The sequence below is a fragment of the Abrus precatorius genome, unplaced genomic scaffold, assembly GCF_003935025.1.
Source record: "Abrus precatorius isolate BTA unplaced genomic scaffold, Abrus_2018 Scaffold2, whole genome shotgun sequence".
NCBI lineage: Eukaryota > Viridiplantae > Streptophyta > Magnoliopsida > Fabales > Fabaceae > Abrus > Abrus precatorius.
In genome coordinates this window covers 29,139,524-29,161,414 of record NW_020874362.1, presented here as the reverse complement: position 1 = coordinate 29,161,414, position 21,891 = coordinate 29,139,524, and the positions used below count along the sequence as shown (strand labels likewise).

At 29.1% G+C, this 21,891-nt stretch overlaps 4 protein-coding genes across 4 annotated transcripts; 3 read left to right on the top strand and 1 right to left on the bottom strand.

The window, feature by feature from the left end:
• The first annotated feature begins 10,556 nt into the window (after positions 1-10,556).
• Positions 10,557-13,004, top strand: LOC113860104. Its single transcript, XM_027492756.1, has 2 exons — positions 10,557-10,654; positions 11,900-13,004. Exons 1-2 carry the CDS (start codon positions 10,610-10,612, stop codon positions 12,749-12,751), a joined length of 897 nt encoding a protein of 298 aa, XP_027348557.1. The 5' UTR covers positions 10,557-10,609; the 3' UTR covers positions 12,752-13,004.
• Positions 13,005-13,235: 231 nt separating this feature from the next.
• LOC113859782 (RING-H2 finger protein ATL66-like) lies at positions 13,236-13,838 on the top strand. Its single transcript, XM_027492471.1, has one exon. It carries the CDS (start codon positions 13,236-13,238, stop codon positions 13,836-13,838), a length of 603 nt encoding a protein of 200 aa, XP_027348272.1.
• Positions 13,839-14,762: 924 nt separating this feature from the next.
• Positions 14,763-16,732, bottom strand: LOC113858226 (60S ribosomal protein L23a-like). Its single transcript, XM_027490753.1, has 4 exons — positions 16,708-16,732; positions 16,565-16,618; positions 15,959-16,322; positions 14,763-15,494 (listed from the first exon to the last, which is right to left on the bottom strand). Exons 2-4 carry the CDS (start codon positions 16,578-16,580, stop codon positions 15,410-15,412), a joined length of 465 nt encoding a protein of 154 aa, XP_027346554.1. The 5' UTR covers positions 16,581-16,618; positions 16,708-16,732; the 3' UTR covers positions 14,763-15,409.
• Positions 16,733-16,955: 223 nt separating this feature from the next.
• On the top strand, positions 16,956-21,885 carry LOC113857665 (UDP-galactose/UDP-glucose transporter 5-like). The gene is made up of 12 exons (XM_027489776.1): positions 16,956-17,251; positions 17,696-17,809; positions 17,946-18,038; positions 18,168-18,233; positions 19,323-19,421; positions 20,003-20,082; positions 20,262-20,374; positions 20,530-20,618; positions 20,807-20,893; positions 20,984-21,052; positions 21,236-21,476; positions 21,571-21,885. Exons 1-11 carry the CDS (start codon positions 17,123-17,125, stop codon positions 21,350-21,352), a joined length of 1,056 nt encoding a protein of 351 aa, XP_027345577.1. The 5' UTR covers positions 16,956-17,122; the 3' UTR covers positions 21,353-21,476; positions 21,571-21,885.
• Positions 21,886-21,891: the final 6 nt, after the last annotated feature.

The window sequence follows — 21,891 nt, the reverse complement described above, 5'->3', positions numbered from 1 at the left end:
CACATGATGGGATTGACAGGTTTAGTCGTTACCCGTTGGGAGCACAGGTGGTAAAGGAACAAGTGGGTTCTTCGTCTAACTCACAAACCTACGATAAAAAAATATTTTTTTTATTTATTAAAAATTATTAATAATTTAAAAATATTAATTTAAAGGTAAAAACAAAAAAGATTTATATATTTTTAATAAAATTTAACTAATAATAAAAATATATTAAATGACTTATTTTAACCAACTACTTCTAACAATCTTTTAAATTATGTTTAAAAACTATGTTTAGAAGGATAAAGAAAAAGAAGGGAGGAGTTAGGAAAGATTAATAATTTTTCAAGAGATTCAATTAAAAGATAAAAGTTTTGAAATTTTTTTAAAATCCTTCAAAACTCTTATAATATTTATTTTTTGAGTTATTCTCTTGTAGAATTTTCTCTTTTCTACACTTTAATATTATTTTATTTTTTTTAAATGTTAATTATTCAAGTAATATTTTTTTAAAAAGTTATAAAAAATAGTAATTTTAAAAATATTAATTTTAAATTTATTAATTTTTATTAAAAAATATTTATTTATTATTTTTTATAAAAAAATATTATTTATATAATTAAATCTTCTATTACTCTCTTGTTTTAATATTAATTTTTTAAAAAAACTAATTTTGTTTCTTTTTCTTTTCTCCTTTAAACTCTCTCTCTCTCTTTCAAACTTTTAAACAAAGTTTTTTCCATTTCGACAAGCATCTAAACAACCAACGTGGCATAAAATATTTTGCTCCACCTTTTGTTTTTCCTTTTAAGACGGGAATATGCTATGGAGTCAAATAAAAAATAACAAAACAAGTTTTTATTAAGTAAATAATATTTATTATATAAATAATATCTAAATCATTTAATGTTCCTTTTTTGTGGAAGGAGTTTCGTGTTACTTGTCTATAACTACATGATAAAATTATTAAATATAACATTAAATACTTTATTATTTAAAAAAAACATTTAATGTCTTCTATGTTAATGATACAAATCTTTTAATTTCTTTTGTTTGAGGACATAATCAAATGATATTATACATTAAATTTAATAAAATGACAATTTTAACAAATTTTTATTAAAAATACTTTTTTTTTAAACCAAACTAACTATTAAATTTGAGATTTTCATAAAGTATATCAAGTCTTCAAGTTCACATGATGCAAAATAGTTAATATTTTATTTTTCTATTTTAATATATCACATGATATTTAAAATTAAGTAAGAAATTATTGTTATTAGGTTGCCCACACACAAATTATGTAAAATTTTATATAACTAAATATCACAATAATAATACATAAATAAAAAAAATTCCTAATGAAATTCACTTTAAAAAAAAAGTTATTAATTTGATATCTAGTATCATCTATTTTTTTTAAACTATTTTTATAATGTGTTCTTAAATATATAATAAAGAATTTGAATAAATAATTTTTTCACGTCATGTGTCCATCAACACATCATAACAATTTCTTTTTAAAAAAATGTTAATAATATAAAAATTTATATATTATTATTTAATAATTAATTTTCACGTAATTGAAACTTATTAATTTTTATAACATATATTTTAAATTTATATTTAGAATCTTTTACATGAACAATGTATGAAAATTAATTTGTTTGAAAAATATTAGTTACATTTTCAACATATTTATTAAAATGATTTTTTACTACAATCTTTATATTTATTACTCTAAGGATGGCAAGAAAAGCTTTTACCAGAACTTATAAAAGAAATACATTAATAACATTAACTATTATAATATTTTTTATTCTATAATAAATTTTTAAAGTGAAATAGCTAGTAAAATGAATTGGGTAAAATTTATTAACACTCATAAAATAACACTATCTTTTTATTTAATAAGGCTCATTCATATAGCTTTATTTATTTTATATAAAACTCAATTTATAATAAAGAGCGTGTTTTTATTTTTTTATTTATTTTAACTGCATTTAAATACAGTTACTTGGTCACGTGGTATGTGTATCAGTTTATTTTAATTCCTACCAAATTAAACGAATCAACTTTATAATTGCATCTTCGTTAGTTGATGGATGCTATTTTTTAATTGCATTTTCGTTATTTAAGATTCATATATTATTTGTACTTTTTTTAACTGCGTATTTTGAATGATAATACAAAAAATATAAAAAAATATAAACAATATTTTCATTTATATATGTTTTATTTTTTATAACTTTTATTGTTATCATTTTCATTAACTTATAGATAACATAATAACAATAATAAATGTTATTTTCAACATTTGAAAATATAAAGAAATACAATACTTTTTAAATAGATAAATGAAATAAAATAAAAATTTGTCTTGTAAAGGTAACAATGGATATATAACTAATTAAAAATAAAATAAAATAAAATAAATCTTTTTATTTTTTAATTTTAGAGTACAATTTATTTTTGTCTTCAAATTTTACTTTAAATTTGTTACATGACTTAACAGAGGTATTTTACTAGTGTTGAGATGATCTTAATTTTGTTTATTTAATCTAATTTAAAATTTTTTATTTAAAAATTTATTAAAAAATTGTGAACTTTGAGTGCATTTTTCTCACTTTCTCTCTTTCTCTTCTTGCACCTCTCTTACTCTTTTGTACCTAATCTACCAGTCTTGCCTTCCCTTTTTACAGCCTTTATTTCTCTTTTTCACAGTTTTTCCTCCCCTTTCTTATATTCCTTTCCCTTCTCACAATCACACATTCTCTCCTCTAGCCTCCTTCTTTCTTTTCTTGTTCCTCTTCAACTCTCTTTCTGCTTCATTCTTTTGCTATCGAAATCTCTAGCTCTACCTTTTTCTATCTTCACATATAGTTAAGGTGTTTTTGATGAAGTTCCAAAATTTCTGCTATCCAGTATCAGAGTGGGGGACCTGCAATGACACTTTGATGATCAAGTAAGTATTCGATATAGATGGATAAATGCTATTTAATATTCTTTTGTCAACTCCATTACTTATCCTTCTTATTTTTCTTTTATAGGCGATATATTGGGTTTGATGGGCTTGGTAAGTCAATCTTAGATTAACTATATAATAATTTAGACAATTAATCCCTTCTTTATTGGTTACTTAACTTAATCATAATAATTTATTTTAATGTGGTTAAAGGGGTAGTTGAAACCCTTCGTCCTAGGATAGGGGTGTAGGAGTTGTTAGCACTTCTCGTCCAAAGGTGAGGCTGAAGAGAATGTTGATACTCTTCGTTTTAGGACAAGGCTAAAGGAGTTGTTGGTACTTCTTATCTAAGGATGAGACAAGAGGGATGATTGATACATTTTGACCTAGGATAAGGCTGAAGGGATTGGCACCTTTGTCTAATAGTGAAGCTGAAGGAGTTGTTGATACCCTTCATCTAATGGTGAAGTTGAATGCGTGGTTGATATCCTTCATGCTAAAACAAGGTTGAAGGGACATTCGATTCCTTTTAATTTTGAAGTGATTGAGTAAAGTCTCATCTAATATAATATTAATTATACTAAAATTTTAAATTCAAACCAAATCATGAGTTATATTAACTATCTGAATTATATTATTATCCATATTACCATTACTTCTAATGATGTGGATCTATATGAGGACAATAGATTCGTCTAACACCGTAAGAGTTTTTATATGTTTACTATAATTGCAGGAAGGGTCAACCTTCGGAGGTTCACAACCAGACAAAACCAAACATTGCTTGCACGTATAATCACATCTAAATGCATGTTTTGAGGCTCTAGATACATCGTATTAAGGAGTTATCACTTCAATTTTAATTAATTTACACAGCTTCGTCGTACGCAAACTCTATTTCAACGAAATCGTTTTATACTCAACTATATTTTTTCACATTAAAATAAGAACAGTTGTTATAATTCTGCCGCAAAGGAGCACTGAAAATTTGTAATTCCTACCTAGTTGTGCACGCTAATATATTACTAAGAGATATTATTAATATGATATTTATTTATCATACTTATTATAACATTATCTTTAAAATTTTATTATATATAAATATTTTTTTCATGCATTAAATGGGGTTTGACAAAGAAAAGCACAATCTAACGTTAGTAAAGAAAATTTAATTATTGCATCGAAGATTCGAAGACAAATGAAGTGGGGTTTGTTTCTTCTACTGTCTCACATTAGAAACAAAATATGAATGTTATCCTACTTTATTGTAGGGACGGATTTATACTATAGTTTTTGGATTTTGGGGGCAACTCAAAATTTTAACTTTTTCGCAATATTATTAGAGATTAATAAGTATTGTAGCCGCAAATTAAAAGTAAATAAAAGAATCTTGAGTTTAAAATAAGTTTCTCTACTTGAAATTCATTAACCCACTCTATTATTCTTTGATAAAAGTCTAAACAAATATAATTTATTGTATTTTATTTAGATAATTAAGATTAAAAGATAAATATATAACTTTATATTCTAAAAATAAGAGCTATTCTCATTCTACATATTTTTTCGTTAAACTTGTTCTATTAATACAACTTATTGATTAACATAGATTGAATTATTAATATTCATTATTTTATGTTTGTGTTAACATTATGATACATTATATTAATAGTAAAGATGTATGCACAGTCTCGATCAACTTTCGGATTTTTTTAGCATAGTTCTTAATGTTCTCATAATATTATATTAATAATTTAATTTTTATTAAATAAGAATCACCCTCACAACTCACAAGAACAATTTGAATGTTTAACTATTTTTTTAATGTATTGGATAGGAGGGGCCGGTGCAGGCTCTATATATTTCCACTCATATTCATTATTTTTATATCGATATAAACACATCCTTTGCCAACATACGATTACTATGTAAGAATGGGGAATAAAAAACATATGAAGTCAACTAGTTCAGTTGAATTCAGTTTTATTGGGCAGTTCACGAAGCAATCTAGTATACTCATTTCAGGATAATTTAAGAAATTGGCTCCATCGTTTGTTTTTATAGATTAGCCACACGCCATAATTCGTACCATTATTTTTTAAAAACCAGTGAATTTTTCAGGTTTAGGATTATTGAATTAAATACTTTTTTAAGTAAAATTTAAAGATATATTGTATTATTCTTTTTTAATTTAAACAATTTTTATAAATTACAAAAGGAAAACTGGTTTACCTATTAATAATAAATATAATATTATATTGTGTTAAATAATAAAAAATTAAAAATAAATTTTATAAAAAGTAAGATTGGGTTAAAAATAAATAGTCAACAATACATCATATAATATAATAAAAATAAAATAAAATATTTTTTATTTAGAAAAATAAAATAAAAATTTTATTTAAAAATAAAAATTTTATATTATTTAAGAATTTTTTAGATAATTTAATTATAAAATTAAAAGTATATATAACAATTCATGAATAAGACATGATATTGACTGACACACACAGCATTGCTCACTCAATTGTTTCACCCCATTATTAACGTCGATCCAACTAACAGCGAAATATTATGTTCCATCGAATTTTTTCTTTAATATTGGACTGTGATTGAATATATAATTTTATTTATTTATAGATAATTGAATAAATACAACCAAATTAGAGTCGATTTAATAATAAATATATATTTAATTATGAAACATATTAAGTATTAAATTAATAAAACTTACTTTAAATACACTGATGTTATAAAAGTTTTACTGTCCCCTGATAATAAAATAATATATCAGTAAAAATTATTAATTTATATAGTAATTAATATAAAATTACGCCTACGGTATGTTTTAATTGTATTAACTGTGCATCAAAATTGTATTTTTCATTAATATATTATAAAAATTAAGTTAAACAAAAAATATAAGAAAAAATCCATAATATATGCTTAGATAATATCAATTCATAAATAAATATTATATATGAGCCTTTAATCGTTTTAAAAAAAAAATGGTTTAAACTGGTTATATATATATATATATATATATATATATATATATATATATATATATATATATTGATTGTTACTCAATTTTGGTTACTTTTAATCGATTTTTGACTTGTTAAATCAGTTTTTTATTTTACCATTTTTGAGTTGTCTGAATTAGTGAAATGACCAATTCCCAGTTGAACTAGTCATCTAATTTAATGATTGTATTCTACTGAAAGAAAAAAAAATCATAAAAATTGTTGTTATTACATGAAACATTTCAATTTTTTTTATTAGAAAGATTAACAAGTTATGACAACCTCATGTCCAAATTTACAACAAAAAGACTAGCCACACTCCACCCTGAAAGACTTTAATTGGATCTATTCATAAAATTCAATGCTTTTAAAGGAGAGTCACATAAAAACTTGAGATTTATGAATAAGTTGAATGATGAGATCGATATTCCCTGCAGTAAATGCAATGCACCTTGGTTCAATTTTCCACTTTTGCTTAAATAAAAAATTATTTAAATAAAAGTACAAAAAATGCATTAACTATAAAATGCAGTTGGTGCAAAAAATACAAAGAATCCAATTGGTGTCCCCTCTCATAACAGTGTTAACTATTAGGCTTCTTATTATGTCAAAGAGCTTAAGACATACGAAGTTTAACTTAATAAAAATTTATGAAGTATCTTATGAACTTTTATTATTTTTAATATGGGTAGAATTTTAAAATATAAATTTAAAAGTATGTTAATCTGTAAAAACAATATATAATCAATTTAAATTAATTAATGAAAATTTATAAATAATTAATATAAAGAAGAAAAATTTTGTTAGCCTAAGTGATAAGGTGTTTTGTGCCCCTTAAATAAGGATTCAACTCTTTTGAACAAAAAAAATATGTATTGAAAGTATCCTTTAATATTGGTTTACCTATTTGGATTTTTTTTGAAGTCCAAAAGGGCTTTAAAAACTATTTTGAGAATATATTTATTTAAATAAATTGAGATAAAAAAACAAAAACTTTTTTAAACAAATATTAATTTAAGTGAACCAACGATATACATAAATAATATGCAAATATTACATAGGACAATTTTCATAGAAGCGTACCAACGGAATCTAATCATTAACTAAATAAATTAATCGCTCTCAAAGAACACAAAGTTATATATTTTTAAATAAAGACAAAAATATATTTTCTAGATATTCTACACGTTAAGTACATTCTTGACAAAGGAAAAAAATAATTTTAAAAATATTTTTAACAAAGTAAAAGCATTACATTGATAAAAAAAAAGGTTTTTTATAAAATAATTTATATACTACCCATATAGTAGTTTTTTTATATGATATTTAAAAATAATATATACTAAAATATAAAATTTTAAAAAACTTATAAAAATATGATATTAAAAACACCATTATTGCAATCATAGAGATTTAAAGATAAAATAAAAGTTTTTTAAAAATTTAAAAAAACTAAAATCACCAATGATATTTTTTCAAAAATAATATATTTTTTAAAATAAAAATTATCAATGAAAATTAAAAAATTAAAAATTTTAAACAATCAAAAAATTTCCATTCAGCTAATGATAATATTTAAAAGTTTCTCATATTCCTATAACTTTTTCCCCATTGATCTTTATTTATTTTTATATAAAAAGAGTTATTATATAATTTACTTTAACATAGATAAATGCTCATGATTCTATAAAAAGAGACATATGAGAATGTAGAAAGGCTATATGAAATATTCCCATTGTAAAAAATAAAATAAAATCACAACATTCTATTCTTGAGCTTTTTTTTTTATAGATTTTTATATTTTTTAAACTTTCTTAAATATGTAAAGGTAAAAATATTTGAATTTGATCCTACAGAGACTTGTATTAGTAATATTTGAAGAATGAAACGTTTTAAGTATATAAGCTGTTATATAGTAAAAATTTTGACTCATTATTAAGAACTAGACATAACCTTAAAGTTGTGAACTAGTAATCCAATACAAATTTGTGTTTGTTTTTTTTTTTTTCTTTATATTACTGTTATTTGTACCATCTCAAGAAGGTTTGAATTTGAAAAAAAAAAAACAAAGTTTTGGAATTAATTTTTTAATTACATTTGTATTAAACTCATTGTCTATTATTTGATAACTATCGGTGATTGAACAAATTTTTTTTTTTACTTTAAATAGAAAAAACTCAATTCAACTCTTCCTTCTTATTTTCACTTTTAGATAAAAATATACACTTTTTTTTAGTACAATTTTGTAGATATATGCCACGATATAAAAATCAATTAATTATAGACAAATATAATTCAAAATGACATTTCAGTGCTATATAAATGGGGGACTTGTTTTAATACTAAAGTAAAAAAAGTTTACTATTAAAAAGAAGTATTTATATAGTTACTCTTCGTCAAATTTTTTCATGTGTAAGATTAAATTTGATTAAAAATTATATAGAAATTATACTTTCTTTAACTTCAATAATTTTACTTTTTACTTGTATTTTTGTTAATTTTGTTTAAATTTTGGAATTTAAAATTTCCTTATGATTATATAATTTTTTTTATAAATACTTATTTTATATTTACAAAAATTATCTTGATTTTTTTCTTATTTTTTAAAATTTGAAGTTTATTTTAATACATAGTTGTTATTATATATTGATTATTGACATATAATTAAAATATTTTAAACATTATATGATAAAAATATTATTTTAAAATTATTTAATTTGATTCAATTTTTATTATTTTCATACATAATATTCATACTCACAGAATTAAGTTTAAATAATTTTACAGACATTTATTTTTATTATATATATGTTTAATTATTTATTCTAAAATAAAATACATGTGCATTGCATGGATTATTAAACTAATTCTATTATAAATTACTTATAAAAAAATGTTATATGTAAAATTTAAATAAGTGAGTTTTCGCTTATTACTCATGATTTCAAATCTAAGAAAATAAAAGATGTTTTAAATTATGAAGTTCAAATTTATTTGTTTTTTTAAATGACAATGCTGTCAAACTAAAAATTCAGCAATCCATTATTTCAGTGAAGTTAATTTTCGTTAATTAATATTTAGGTTTCGATATATTATGGTTAGCTATTTGCTTACATTGAACATAGTTTTATTTGGGTGCAGGAGAGAGGCCAATTTAGGGAGCAAGTTAGGTTCTTATATTATGTACATGGATAACTATTAGCATAAAATAGTATACTTTTGAGTCCTAAATGCTATTTATTCATTATAAATTTCTTTTGATGAGAATAATTTCTCATACAAATATCTCAGTGCAAGTGCAATACGAGAATCTAAATAGATGGATTACTGCTTTCATTATTCAGAGATATATTGTACCCAATACTTTGTTGCAAATGGCAAAACAGTGAGCTTTTTATTTGAAATTTTATCTTTCATGCTAGTTATTGAGATCAAAAAAAAAATTTGTGCGTTGAAGGATTAAATTTATAATTAAAAATAATTTTAAAAATTAATAATAACATACTGAGTTAATGTGCTCTTTTCTTAGCATTATATATAATGGGTCTAATAAAACTAATAATCTCATACGATAAAAAAGTGTCATAACAGGAGAATGTTAATGTTAAATTATTTTAAAAATTTATAATATGATTCTAATTAATGATTTAACGTGATGATAATTAAATATAAAATATAGAGTTATTAAAAATATAATTATAAATACAATTATAAGAATCTTCTATTATGTGTAGAAATAAAAAAATAATTATTAAATAAAACTATTATTTTTACAATCTTTTATAATAATTACAAAATTTTATTTTCAATTCAATCGAAGAGTTAAAAGAAGAAGGAAGAGTTGAAAACATAACAAACACTCAATAATATTAAAAAAAATATGTATTATTTAAATTTTTAATTGTGGAAGAATGATATATTATTATGAGATAAAAATTATAATTTTATAATAATTACATTAAAAATAAAAATTACATAATAAATTAAAATTTAACAGATAAAAGATATAACTAAATCTAATATGAATTTGAATGATTGCTATTTCGATATTAACATATGATCGCCAATATGGTGGCCATATAGAGTATAAGGTCGTGGTCAACAATGAACCCGACGGAGGACTCTCATTCATGACATGTTTCGATGGAATGATAGTGATGCGATGATTTATTACATTAATGTTAAATAAGAATAAACAAAATATTTCGTGATAAGAGATAACATATAAACTAGCGTTTAAATTGGGATGACGAGAGTGATTATAAGAGGAAAGTTTAACTGAATTAAAATCATTGACCACAAATACATAAATGTTAGAAGGGACACAGTTCCTGAAAGAGTGGGAAGATTTCGGGGATTCTGAAATCATATATCAGTAACTACAAAAATGGGACCTCCAAATTCTTCTCCGAGGAAGATTTAGGCATTCATTGACATAGACTTGGTTCTATTGTTTTTGTTAAATAAGCATTGACTTTCCACGACTCTTTCCTCCCTATTCCGTAGTCCCCTTCCTTGACACTTAAGTCTTACGCGTAACAACTCTCTCTATAAATAAAAGGGGCTACACTTTTGTTTAATTTCCCACCCCAACACTAGCCTTTCAAATTTTCTCTCCCTTTTGTTCTAAGATAGAAAGATGCATAACATGGAAGAGCTTGATTCTGTGTTCATTTTCCACGAGGTGGGTCATTGCATATTTGCTTCATTCATCTCTTGCATCCTTGACATGTAACGTGAAGACCCTTTTCCATTAAATGACATTTGCATTCATATCTTCTTTCATTTGTTACTTAGTGTCATGACATGATTTGTATTATGCTGATTGATTTGGTCGGTTCAAGACTCTCACTGATTCATTGCCTTCTCCTTCTTTTGTGTTTTGCTTCTTTTTTGAACGGATCAAACCCGTGAGAGTATTCGCTAAATACCACAAGAAAGTGTTGTTTTTTATCTCAATAAATGGCTATTGCTTGTGCATCCATTGAATTAAGAGTTAACTTTCATTAAAGAATATATATGTAACATTTAAATTAAATTATTGTACTTAAGTTTTGCCATAATTTATATACAGAGGCTTTAATGTTTCAGTTCCTAGGTTGTAAAATTTTCTACGGTAGAATATAATTACTTTGTTGGATGTTGTTTCTATCTTTTTGCGCTGGTGTGTCTCTATCAAGGTTAAACCTTCTGCAATGGAGAGATGGTGTGGACAGAGTCGAGGCATTTTCCCTGCATTTAATTTTCCAGGGCCCGTTGTCATTTTCTTGCAACAGGTTCCGAAACTTCATCTTTGACCCTTGTTTTGGGTCCATTCTCTTCATTCACATTAAATTTTTGAAAATTTTGATTTGTTAATAATACTTACTCTCTTAGGAAAAATTATTGCGACATTTTTCTTGTTTAACGAGGATACTTTGATCATTGACCCCTCTTCCCGTAAATTGGTTTTTCCGTTATATACAAAAAATTATATATATTATTTATGTTTCTAAATGCAATGTGTATTTATTTATTTGGGTACAGGAAAATTGGTCAATTAAATTCTAATTTTGCCTAGTGGTTGCGTGAGATTATGTTCATCTTCATACTTTGGAACAGTTTTTGAACCTGGTGCATGCATTATGTGATACACCTAACACATACCAATTAGAATATTTGATAATAAAAAAGCAAAGCTGGTGTCAAATCTTCCTTTTAATGCCGAAAGAATAAACCATGACAAATTCAAGTGTCACTTTCTGTGTTGTTCATTTACCACTATTTGTTGTTAAGGCTGAGTAGTATTCAGCTCAAAATTTCACCCCGTAATCAACGTGCATTCACTGTCAATGATAAGTTTGCATGAGTGACAGAATTTAGACATTAGAAGTGGTTCCCTGACTTTTCCTTATGAACACTTACCATTTTTTCTTGTTTGATTTTTCAGAGAGAACACGAGTTGATGCAGAAGCTTGTGGATGCGACACTTGAACTTGAAACCATGAAAAATGTCAAGACAGAATTGTTTAATATGTTGAAGATGGCTTACCAAGAGAGGGATGAAGCAAGGTGTGAGCTACAGAAACTAACGAACAAGGTTGTGCCCTCTAGTCCAAACCATTTGCAAAGGGTTTTTGATACACAAAACCTTCTTATGTTCCCTTCTGCTAAAGCAAACTCAAGCATAACAGAATCTGATAGAGATAGTCTTTCACATGGCTCTCCACAAGTAGATTCCTTTTTTGACACTCTTTCTTCACCAGAGTTTACAAAAATCAATGCAGTTGACATCAATAACAACATGGGTGGAGGTTATCTCAATCAGCATTTGGTTCAAGACTTCAATTTCTCAGATTTTCATGCTTTTATGGCCTCTTCAGAAAAGCCAACTTCGGATCCTGCCACTGCAATCATAGATTCTCTTGCCAAAGATAGAGCGTTGCCCCAAAAGGGTAAACTCCTTCAGGCTGTGATAGATGCTGGTCCATTACTCCAAACAGTTATCCTAGCAGGGCCACTTCCTACATGGAGAAACCCCCCTCCTTTGCAAGACATCAAAGTTCCACCTTTAACTATCAAAAAGTATGATGCTACTGCCATTAAGCCTAATTCCTTTACAGATGTAAAACCAAAGCTTCCATCCTTACTCTCTTCAAATGCTCCCTCTACATGTTCAGTTTCTATGCTTAACTTTGCTGCTCAAAACCCTGGATCATTCAACAATGCATGGCAATTGAACTCAACTTCTGGTGTCAGGATCGAAGTCCCATCATCAAGGAAGAGGCAAAGGCATCAATGATTTCATGAAATTTCAATCCTCTAGTCCCTTTCTTCATATCTGTATATGAGTTATAGCAAATGGTGTAAATGGCATACCCTCCTTTTGATTGAAGCAAGCGGCATAGATAGCCTTTTGGTTTTTAGTAAGATATGTTAGGAGTTCTTCACTTAAAAGTTTTGGAAATTTTGAACTTTTCATATTATGAATCTAATTTACATCCCTGCGATGTATAAATTTTTCATTGCCAATAATTATCAAATATTAGTAATTTATATTTAATTTTGCTTAAGAACTTTAAGTTCACGTTACTGCATGCCACAAAAATATCCTGTTTTTTAACCTTTGATGTTATCTAAGACAAGACTTGTCAGCGAATACAATGGAGAATCCTTAATATCATCTACTTCGGTTTGAACGTTTTATGTCTGTTTGCCCACATAGTTTTTCCTACATAATTTACTAATACTCTTGGGAAACTCTGTGTACCTTTATCTTTATTAAAATGTCTTCTAATTCTACGGAACTTAACAGCTCTTCGGAATGGAAGCTTGAAGAAATTGTTTCAATCATTTTAGTGTGCATTATCTTTTTTGCACTGAGTGGTTGCTGCGGCATATTTAACCGTCTCTTTTGTGGACTTTGTCGTGCGTGCAACACTAGAAACCAGGTTCCAAGACGGGTTCTAAATGAGTTCATTCCCAATGATCCTTCTATGCAGCTTCAAAGCCGTGGATTGGATTTCTCTGTGGTGAAGTCTCTTCCCATGTCTCAGTTTGAGAAAAACGAGGGAGAACACAAGAGAACTAACGTGGACTGTGCCATTTGCTTGGGAGAGTTTGAGGAAGGGGAATGGCTTAAACATCTTCCAAATTGTAGCCACAGTTTCCATGTTTCATGCATTGACACGTGGTTTCAGTCTCATTCAAATTGTCCTCTGTGCAGATCCTTTGTGCATGATCATCACCTCATAGAGTGTTCTGTATCTTCTCACACATTCCTTGAGACTTCGAGGAGGGAAGACTTCTTTCAAGAGAGGGTTGATCATTATCAATCCATTTTCTCTGAAAATCATGCTATTAGAGAACAACAGTCCAATCCCGGTTGATTTACAGCCCTCAACTACAGTTCTCTCTTTCATTTATTCTTGATAAGTGAAATTTTTGGAACCCCTAAAGAAAAGTGATTTTTTTTTCATCCTTTCATTTTTTTGAGACAATTGTTATATTTTTTATTTTTTATACCCACTTTCTCTTACATCTAATTTTCATCCTTTTCTTCCCACTCTTTCTCCACCCCCCCCCCCCCCCTCTCTTCTCATCACCCATTCTACACCATTTAATGAGTGTCGGGAATATTTACCTTCGTGAGTTGAGACCTTGAAGATATGGGGAATAGGACGATCATATGAAAGTTGCGAGTGTACTGGCACTACATATTGTGATGCATGGTAAATGGAATATGCCAATATGGATGGAATCATGGAAAGCTAACAGCTAGAGACCTCAATTTGATTTAGTTGTGTCTCCTGCGTTAAGTGTTTTTAGAGCGTACACAATGAAGTTTCCACTGTCAGTCATATGCCACAGTACAAATTGTACGATAATGTTTCAGAGTTCAATCTGTAGTTCTATGCGCACATCTGTAAAATCAGTGAACAACATATGTGTTGAATTTTGAAGACCAGGCATAAGTTAACAAAGAATGTGCAAATATTATATTCACATTTGATGCGTAGCTGGCAAAATATAACCTGTTTGAGATTGAAACTTTACACATTGTTTCCTTACGTCTCATAATTAACTTTTCCATACTATAATGGATATTTCAATTTTACATACTATCATATATCTTAACCAAATTTCACGTTTCAAAATCATTTTTACCAAAATCTAAGACCACAAACTACTTAGCTTGTAAAAATATGTTATTAATTTCCAGTCATTTATAACTATAAAGGTATGATTTTATTTCAGTTACTATTTTTACAAGAAACAAACCATTCCAAACTTAAATTAATGAAAGCAATTTCAAATAAGAAAAAAGACATGGGAGTAGAATACATTTCATCCAATTCCCTTTCATTTTATCCTATTTCAAACAAGCGTAAAATAAGACTTATTATTATAGCATTTCACGTTGCTTCATTCCGCTGATACAAACATAAGCCTTTCTCTTTCCCAAACCCTCCGTCACGATCAGTATTCTTTTTTATCTTGTATTTCGGCTATAAAACTACTTTCTCTACCATCGAATTTAAACATTTGACATAGTAAAAACCTTAATAATTGCTGAACTCATTTGCTTACAACTTGAGCTGTGAATTATATCCCCAGTTGACAGGTTGGTTCTCAAATTTGATTTTTGACCATCCTTTATTATTTGGCTGGAGTTATTTGAAGAGTGTAAATTGTCCCATAAATACCAGACTGTCCACTTGACAATTAGGTTAAAACTTAACACCACAAATTGCTGCTTAAGCAATATCCAACTGGCTGCGGTTCGCTCATCAATTTAAACAATTCTCAAGTCAAAATTGAAACACAGTCTACTTAATGTCAATTGAACCAAAAGATACAAAATAACAAAGCACAAAATAAGAACCTATTCTTTTTTCAAAAGTTTCCGTCAAGGATCACCATAAACTGCCTAACATTTAAATAGAACCCAGCTGCTACCTTAGATAATCCCAATCTTGTTTGCTATATCCAATGCATCGTAATCAGGGGTCAACCTGACATAGGCCTTCTTGGTGCCATCGGGCCTGCAACAGAATTCAAATTTAGAAATTGCAGCAGAAATACCCATATTGAGCCAAACTAAATACATTTTCACATGTTCCCTCTAAATGTGCATCTCAATCCAATTCGAGATAGTATAATTCTACAATCTACATTCTCTAATGGAATTATTCAAACGATTCCTTACTTTCATATCACCAAAAGTTGAAATTTCCAGACAATCAAGCCCAAGCATTATTTCAGATTCCACAAGTGAAATTCTGAACCCTATACTTATCCAATAATTAATTAACTCATTAATGTTAACATTGCACCAAACCAGTATCAATGCCCACACCTATAATTAAACAGTAAAACAGAGAGCATAAACACACCATGATGAGCGTCTACAGTGCAATATGAAATTCACACCATCCAGTCTACTTTTTTCACTACAATAACGAGTTATCATACTATTAAAACTAATTATCATTGCATAAAGCCTCACCTGATCAAGGTGTTAACCTTCTTGGCTTGGATGTCATACATTTTCTTCACGGCATCCTTAATCTTCTTCTTGTCAGCTCTTAGGTCAACAATGAAAACCAAAGTGTTGTTGTCTTCAATCTTCTTCATAGCAGACTCAGTGGTAAGAGGATACTTCAGAATCTGATAGTGATCAAGCTTATTCCGGGGCGGGGCACTAATGCGAGGGTATTTAGGGTTCCTATCCTTTTTCAATGTCTTTGGCCTATGGAATGTGACAGATGTTCGGATTTTCTTCGCCTTCTTCTTAAATGAAGAACCAGACTTAACTGCCTTAGCAGTTTTTAAGGCCTGTGCCTTTGGATCAGTCTTCTTAGAACTGTCAACTGCAGAAAACCCTCCTTCAATTCATATACCTACTTAAAATTTTACACAGCATAATCTCTTCTCCAAATTACATGCTCTATTCAATTCTAGCACAAAAAATAACAACACCCAACACCCATACGCAAAAAAGTGCAAGGCACGCTACTAACTTGTTTAATTTTTGTTCCAGTTCCGAAATTAATTGTTAAAATGAAAATTGAAGATAAAGAGAGAAGAGAGAAGAGAGGAAGATGAACATTACCTTTAGCTGGAGCCATTGGTTGCAGAAGGAAAAGAAACTACCTGTCAAATATTCCTAATTCATGAAAAAGAGTTAAAAATCTGAAATCATTAACCAATTGAAACTTAGCAATCTGCGAAGAGTAACAAGGCACTGTCACAAACCTGCGCAGAGGAACAAGCCGGCTCTAGGGTTTGCCGGTTTGGTTACGATTTATATATGATGTATATTGAAATGACCAAACTACCCCTGCCCATTATTGTGAGGACGGGCTTGCCAGGGCAGGCCCATGTAGGTCTAACTGGGCGGTGTTGAAATCCAGTGAGGTTGCTGTCTGGCCCATGTTCAGTCAAACAAAGAAAAGAGTGCAAAGTCGAGTGCCGTTGTTGTCTCGCGGGGAGGGTGAATGCTGACGTGGCAGAACTTGCTTTTCTCGCATGAAACAGCGACTGAGGAAAAAACAAAACAAAACAAAACACGGGTGATGAAGAAACCTCTGACATCTGAACCTGAGGCACGCGCTCTCTAAATCGACGTCGTTTGGTTGTGTTCTATGTCAGTGTGGTGCTTGCTTTGGATATGGCGGAAACAACCACTTCTTCCCTTTCTTCTTCGGCTGATTGGAATTGGAGACACATCAAGTTGTGGAAAGGCACATTTGCTGTCACCGGAATCATGCTCACTCTCGTTACCTATGGCGTCTTGCAGGTTTATCCCTCAAAATTTTCATTTTTTGAGCACCAGCTTCAAACTAATAGTAATGTAATGTGATTAATCACTTTCCTTTTTTTTTAATTCATAAACACAGTTAATCCTATCATTTCTGTTCTTTTTTTTTCCTCTCTTGGGCGTTTAGTAGTGCCTGTAATTAGAAACCCTTAGCTGCTATTTTTTTTAATATAAACTCACATTAATAAGTATTCTTAATATTTTACTTTTGAATATCACTAGATGCATATTTAGCAATTAGCTGTGTGATAAAGGCACTTAGTATGAAGGGGTCCTCGTAAATTAGACTAAACTCACATTTATTTTAGGCATGTGGGGTTAAACTAACATGGATTTTCTTGTCTTATGAAATTGGTTAGTGTCAAAACCCTCTATGGTAATCCTACTTTTGTCCAGCGAATTTTACAAGTTTGTTTCTTTCAGGAAAAGATCATGAGAGTCCCATATGGGGTGGACAAGGATTACTTCAAATATTCTCTTTTTCTTGTTTTCTGTAACCGCATCACCACGTCTGCTGTTTCTGCAGGTGCTTTACTGGTAAGTGTATGTTATGTGGGAAAATGATGCGGTTAGCAAAAATTGTAGTGTTTGAACTTGCACCATTTCTTTCTTGTGACTCAATTTTTTAAGCCATAATTTGAGGAAAATTTATCCTTTTCAATGTTTCATATAGGCTAGTAAAAAGGCATTGGATCCTGTAGCTCCCATTTATACGTATTGCCTTGTGTCAGTTTCAAACATACTGACTACAACTTGTCAGTACGAGGTAATTGGCATACTTCCTGTGTGGTCTAGCTTGTATGTTACTATGTTCATTAGAAGTTGCTATTATTATTGGCTGTCCTTTAATATCTATGTTCTTATTTTTTATATGTTATCATATTTCTTATTCCAGGCCCTCAAATATGTTAGTTTCCCTGTTCAGACTCTTGCAAAGTGTGCTAAAATGATACCAGTTATGGTAAGTCTTACTGTAGTACTGTGGCTGATTATATAATTTTTATTTTTATTTTTTACATTTATGATTTCTGGTTGATTGCTATATTCATTACATTCATTACTGATATATATTCATACTTTTATTTGTAGCTTATTTTTCATCTTCTCAGTTACTGTTGCTTCTATTGATGAAGAATAGTCGTAATTGTGTTGTATTGTTCCTAAACACTGAATGCTACATGCTCTCCCTTTCTCTTTCCTTACAATCATTTATGATTTGGCATCATTAGTGGCTAATTACTGTTGAAGGGAACACGAAGAGTGAAAAAATGTAACTTAAGAGGTAAAATTTTGTGGCTTGACCTCACAAACTACAACTGATTCAATTATCATGAAGATTTGGTTGAACATTTCAAATGTTTGCCCTCGTTCTCTCTAAAAAAAAAAGTCATTTTTTTCCCGCATTGTTTATTCTTCATTAGGGTAGACACATTTTTTTTATTTTTTTTTTAACCTTTGATATGGCAGCCTTTCCTATACATGTCTTTTGGTCTTCAAGAGAGAGAGAGAAGGAAAAGGAAGGAAGGAAATTTCATCTTTTGTACTTTTTTATATTATAGATTTTATTGGGTTATTTTGGTTTTAAGTACAATTAATTATGGTTGAAGTAAATAGAGGCTTTCTATATAATATGGGTTTGGAAAGTTCTGAAGGATTTGTTTACAAGTTGATTATCATTTATGCATGTAAAAGGGTGGGCTATGTGTGAAACAAGATGCAACTTCTATTTGCAGTTTTAATATTATTCCAAGGACTTACCTCATGTTCTATTAAAGAAAATTGTACAGTTGATACTCGGTGGATTTTAGGTTGTGTATTAGAATGTCCTAGCCTGCCAGCCATTATTCTTTTTTTCTTTCATCATGCATTGATTTCTTGACTCAATCCTATTTCCTCTTTTGGATGTCAAATCTTATGTACAATCTTCATACCTATGGTTTATTCCTTATTTCCTTCCATGTTATGCTGTGGCTGGTTATGATTGATTGATATATTGTGCAATTCTTTCTTGCATTTTGAATCTTGATTTCTTCCTTTGTATATTATTTAGGTCTGGGGCACTCTCATAATGCAGAAGAGATATCAGGGAAATGACTATTTGTTGGCCTTTTTAGTAACCCTTGGCTGCTCAGTATTCATCCTGTATCCAGTAATTATTGTTATTAACCCTTGTTTTTTGCTTCTTTATGTATGTTGTTCTTTTCCATTTAGAACCTACAATGAATGTCCATATGCTTCTACTATATTCGGTTTCTTCAGTGTTGGTTCTAAGAAGGCCCTATGTAATATCTTGTCCGGAAGAACAGGAAGTTCTAAACTGACCCTGAAATTTTTTTTCACATTCTTCTGTATTTAAATGTACCAAAGCAAATCAAGGATAGCACAAGCACAGACTTGTTGAGTCCCATTTGACCATTACTTGTCCGCTTATTTCTTTGATACATTGATATCTAAGTTAGGATCCACACAAATCACTTTAAAACAATTGAATAATTAAGCGCACACTAGCCATTAGTATTTTGAGTTGCAAATCTGACCAGAATACATTCTTATATCAACTGATAGGCTCACTTCTATAACATTCTTTTTCTCATGTTTCATCGAGTAAGCATTTTGTCACCTATTGCTTTCTTACTCTGATTGATCATATGCTGTTGAAGATACACAATATGATTGATAATCTGGCAGCGTTATAGAAGTTAATGTAATTCTTGTGTGTTGTCATTGTAGGCAGGGACGGATATAAGTCCATACGGTAGAGGAAGGGAAAATACTGTTTGGGGCATTTTCCTAATGATTGGTTACCTTGGGTATCACTACAAAACTTAATCCCTCTTTCTATGATTAGTGATTTTAGGTATTATACCAAAGAAAAACAAAAACAAAATCTCAAAATCTCTGCTACCTTGACTCATAATGACATGCAAGATTTTTCATTTTTCTTTATGTCAAATATTGAGGTTTTTTTTTTTTTTTTCCTGTCTAATAGGTGTGATGGCTTTACAAGTACATTCCAAGATAAGCTGTTTAGAGGGTATGAAATGGAGATACATAATCAGATATTCTATACAACTTTGTGTTCCTGTATTCTTAGTCTGACAGGTAGGTTACAAACGGTGCAATGCCTAACAGTATATTTTTGTCTTTTCTGCAATGAGAATTTTCTTGGTCCTTTTTCCTCCATTTTTATTCTCACAGTTTTTGTTTCTTTTCTGGCTTAATGGTTGTTTTTGACATCTGATATTTTTTTTATTTAGGTCTTATCTTACAAGGACATTTATTACCAGCAGTAGAGTTTGTTTATCGCCATAATGATTGTTTCTTTGACATTGCATTGCTTTCGACTGTAAGAAAACTTTCCCTTCTGTTTTACATTGTACAATTACGGTGTTGATAATTTGCTTTCCTTTCTGATTGTTTTGATCAAGTTTTGAAATCTGTAATGCTTTTGCCCTTGTTTAATAAAAGAAAAATAAAAGTATCACCTTCCATCTTCCATTTCACTTAAGTTTGTCACAATATTGATTTCCACAGGTTGCAACAGCTAGTCAATTTTTTATTTCCTATACAATTCGAACTTTTGGTGCTCTGACATTTGCTACTATAATGACAACTAGACAGGTAACTATAGCAGAGAAAAGTCAAATATTACATTATCCTTTCAGTTATTTATTTATCAGTGTTTATCATACTTTATTCTTCTTGTTGCAGTTGGTAAGCATCATGCTGTCATGTGTGTGGTTTGCGCATCCTCTTAGCTGGGAACAGTGGATTGGAGCTGTAAGACATACTTTACCTTTATTGGCAACATCTTAATGAATTAAGTCACATTACACTTGCAATCTTGCATCACACTCTTTCTTTGTCATCTCTAGATCAAAACTGGTCCCACTTACCCTTATTAACCACCCAATATTCTTGATGAATTTTCTTAAAAGCCTATTAACACCTGTAAGCTACCAGGTAATTGTCTTTGGCGCCATTTATGCAAAAAGCTTCTTGAGGAAAGCACCCCAAAAGACAACCCCTTCTGTAGAACTTGTACAAAATGAAATTCCAAATAATTTGAAGAACCCTTGATGGAGATTAATGCCTTTGCTGACCTGCCACCTGATACTTCCTGTAGTAGTGGGGCAGCTTCAATTTTAAGTTCAGAGCTGTGCGCAGATTCAATTTCAGGTCTTGGCTAGTGCATTATTTGAAGGTGACTTGACATAATACAGACAAATCCCATTTGGCATAACAATCATAACAATGGAGAACTTGATAGGAGCTTAACCCCGCATTTGTTTTTACAGGGATGATCAATAATATACGGATCAAAGCCGAAAGAATATTATAAATTGAAAGTGTACGATGTGTTTGCCCAAGCAAGGTTGTTTCTTTCTTTAGTATTCCATAATGTGTTTTTGTTAAAATTGGAAGGCTTATGCTAAGTTCTTGGGCCCGTCATTATGTCATTACCATAAATTTGTGAGGGGATGTGTTCTTAAAGGAACGATTTAGGTTGACAGAGAAACTAATTCGGATATCTATGAAACTTCTAGTTGAAGATATATTTAGTTGTGTGTATATCATTTGTATATGTGATAATATACTTCATTTCTAGGGTTCCATCT

Bases quoted from the DNA above. Each gene is read 5' to 3' on its own strand.
- LOC113860104 (XM_027492756.1), top strand. From the start codon at position 10,610: ATGCATAACATGGAAGAGCTTGATTCTGTGTTCATTTTCCACGAG. The intron at 10,655-11,899 runs GTGGGTCATTGC...TTGATTTTTCAG, and splicing joins CTGTGTTCATTTTCCACGAG to AGAGAACACGAGTTGATGCA.
- LOC113859782 (XM_027492471.1), top strand. From the start codon at position 13,236: ATGTCTTCTAATTCTACGGAACTTAACAGCTCTTCGGAATGGAAGCTT.
- LOC113858226 (XM_027490753.1), bottom strand. The intron at 15,495-15,958 runs GTGAGGCTTTAT...ATTCTGTTGCAG, and splicing joins AAGGTTAACACCTTGATCAG to GCCCGATGGCACCAAGAAGG.
- LOC113857665 (XM_027489776.1), top strand. From the start codon at position 17,123: ATGGCGGAAACAACCACTTCTTCCCTTTCTTCTTCGGCTGATTGGAAT. The intron at 18,039-18,167 runs GTAATTGGCATA...TTCTTATTCCAG, and splicing joins CTACAACTTGTCAGTACGAG to GCCCTCAAATATGTTAGTTT. The intron at 20,894-20,983 runs GTAACTATAGCA...TTCTTGTTGCAG, and splicing joins CTATAATGACAACTAGACAG to TTGGTAAGCATCATGCTGTC.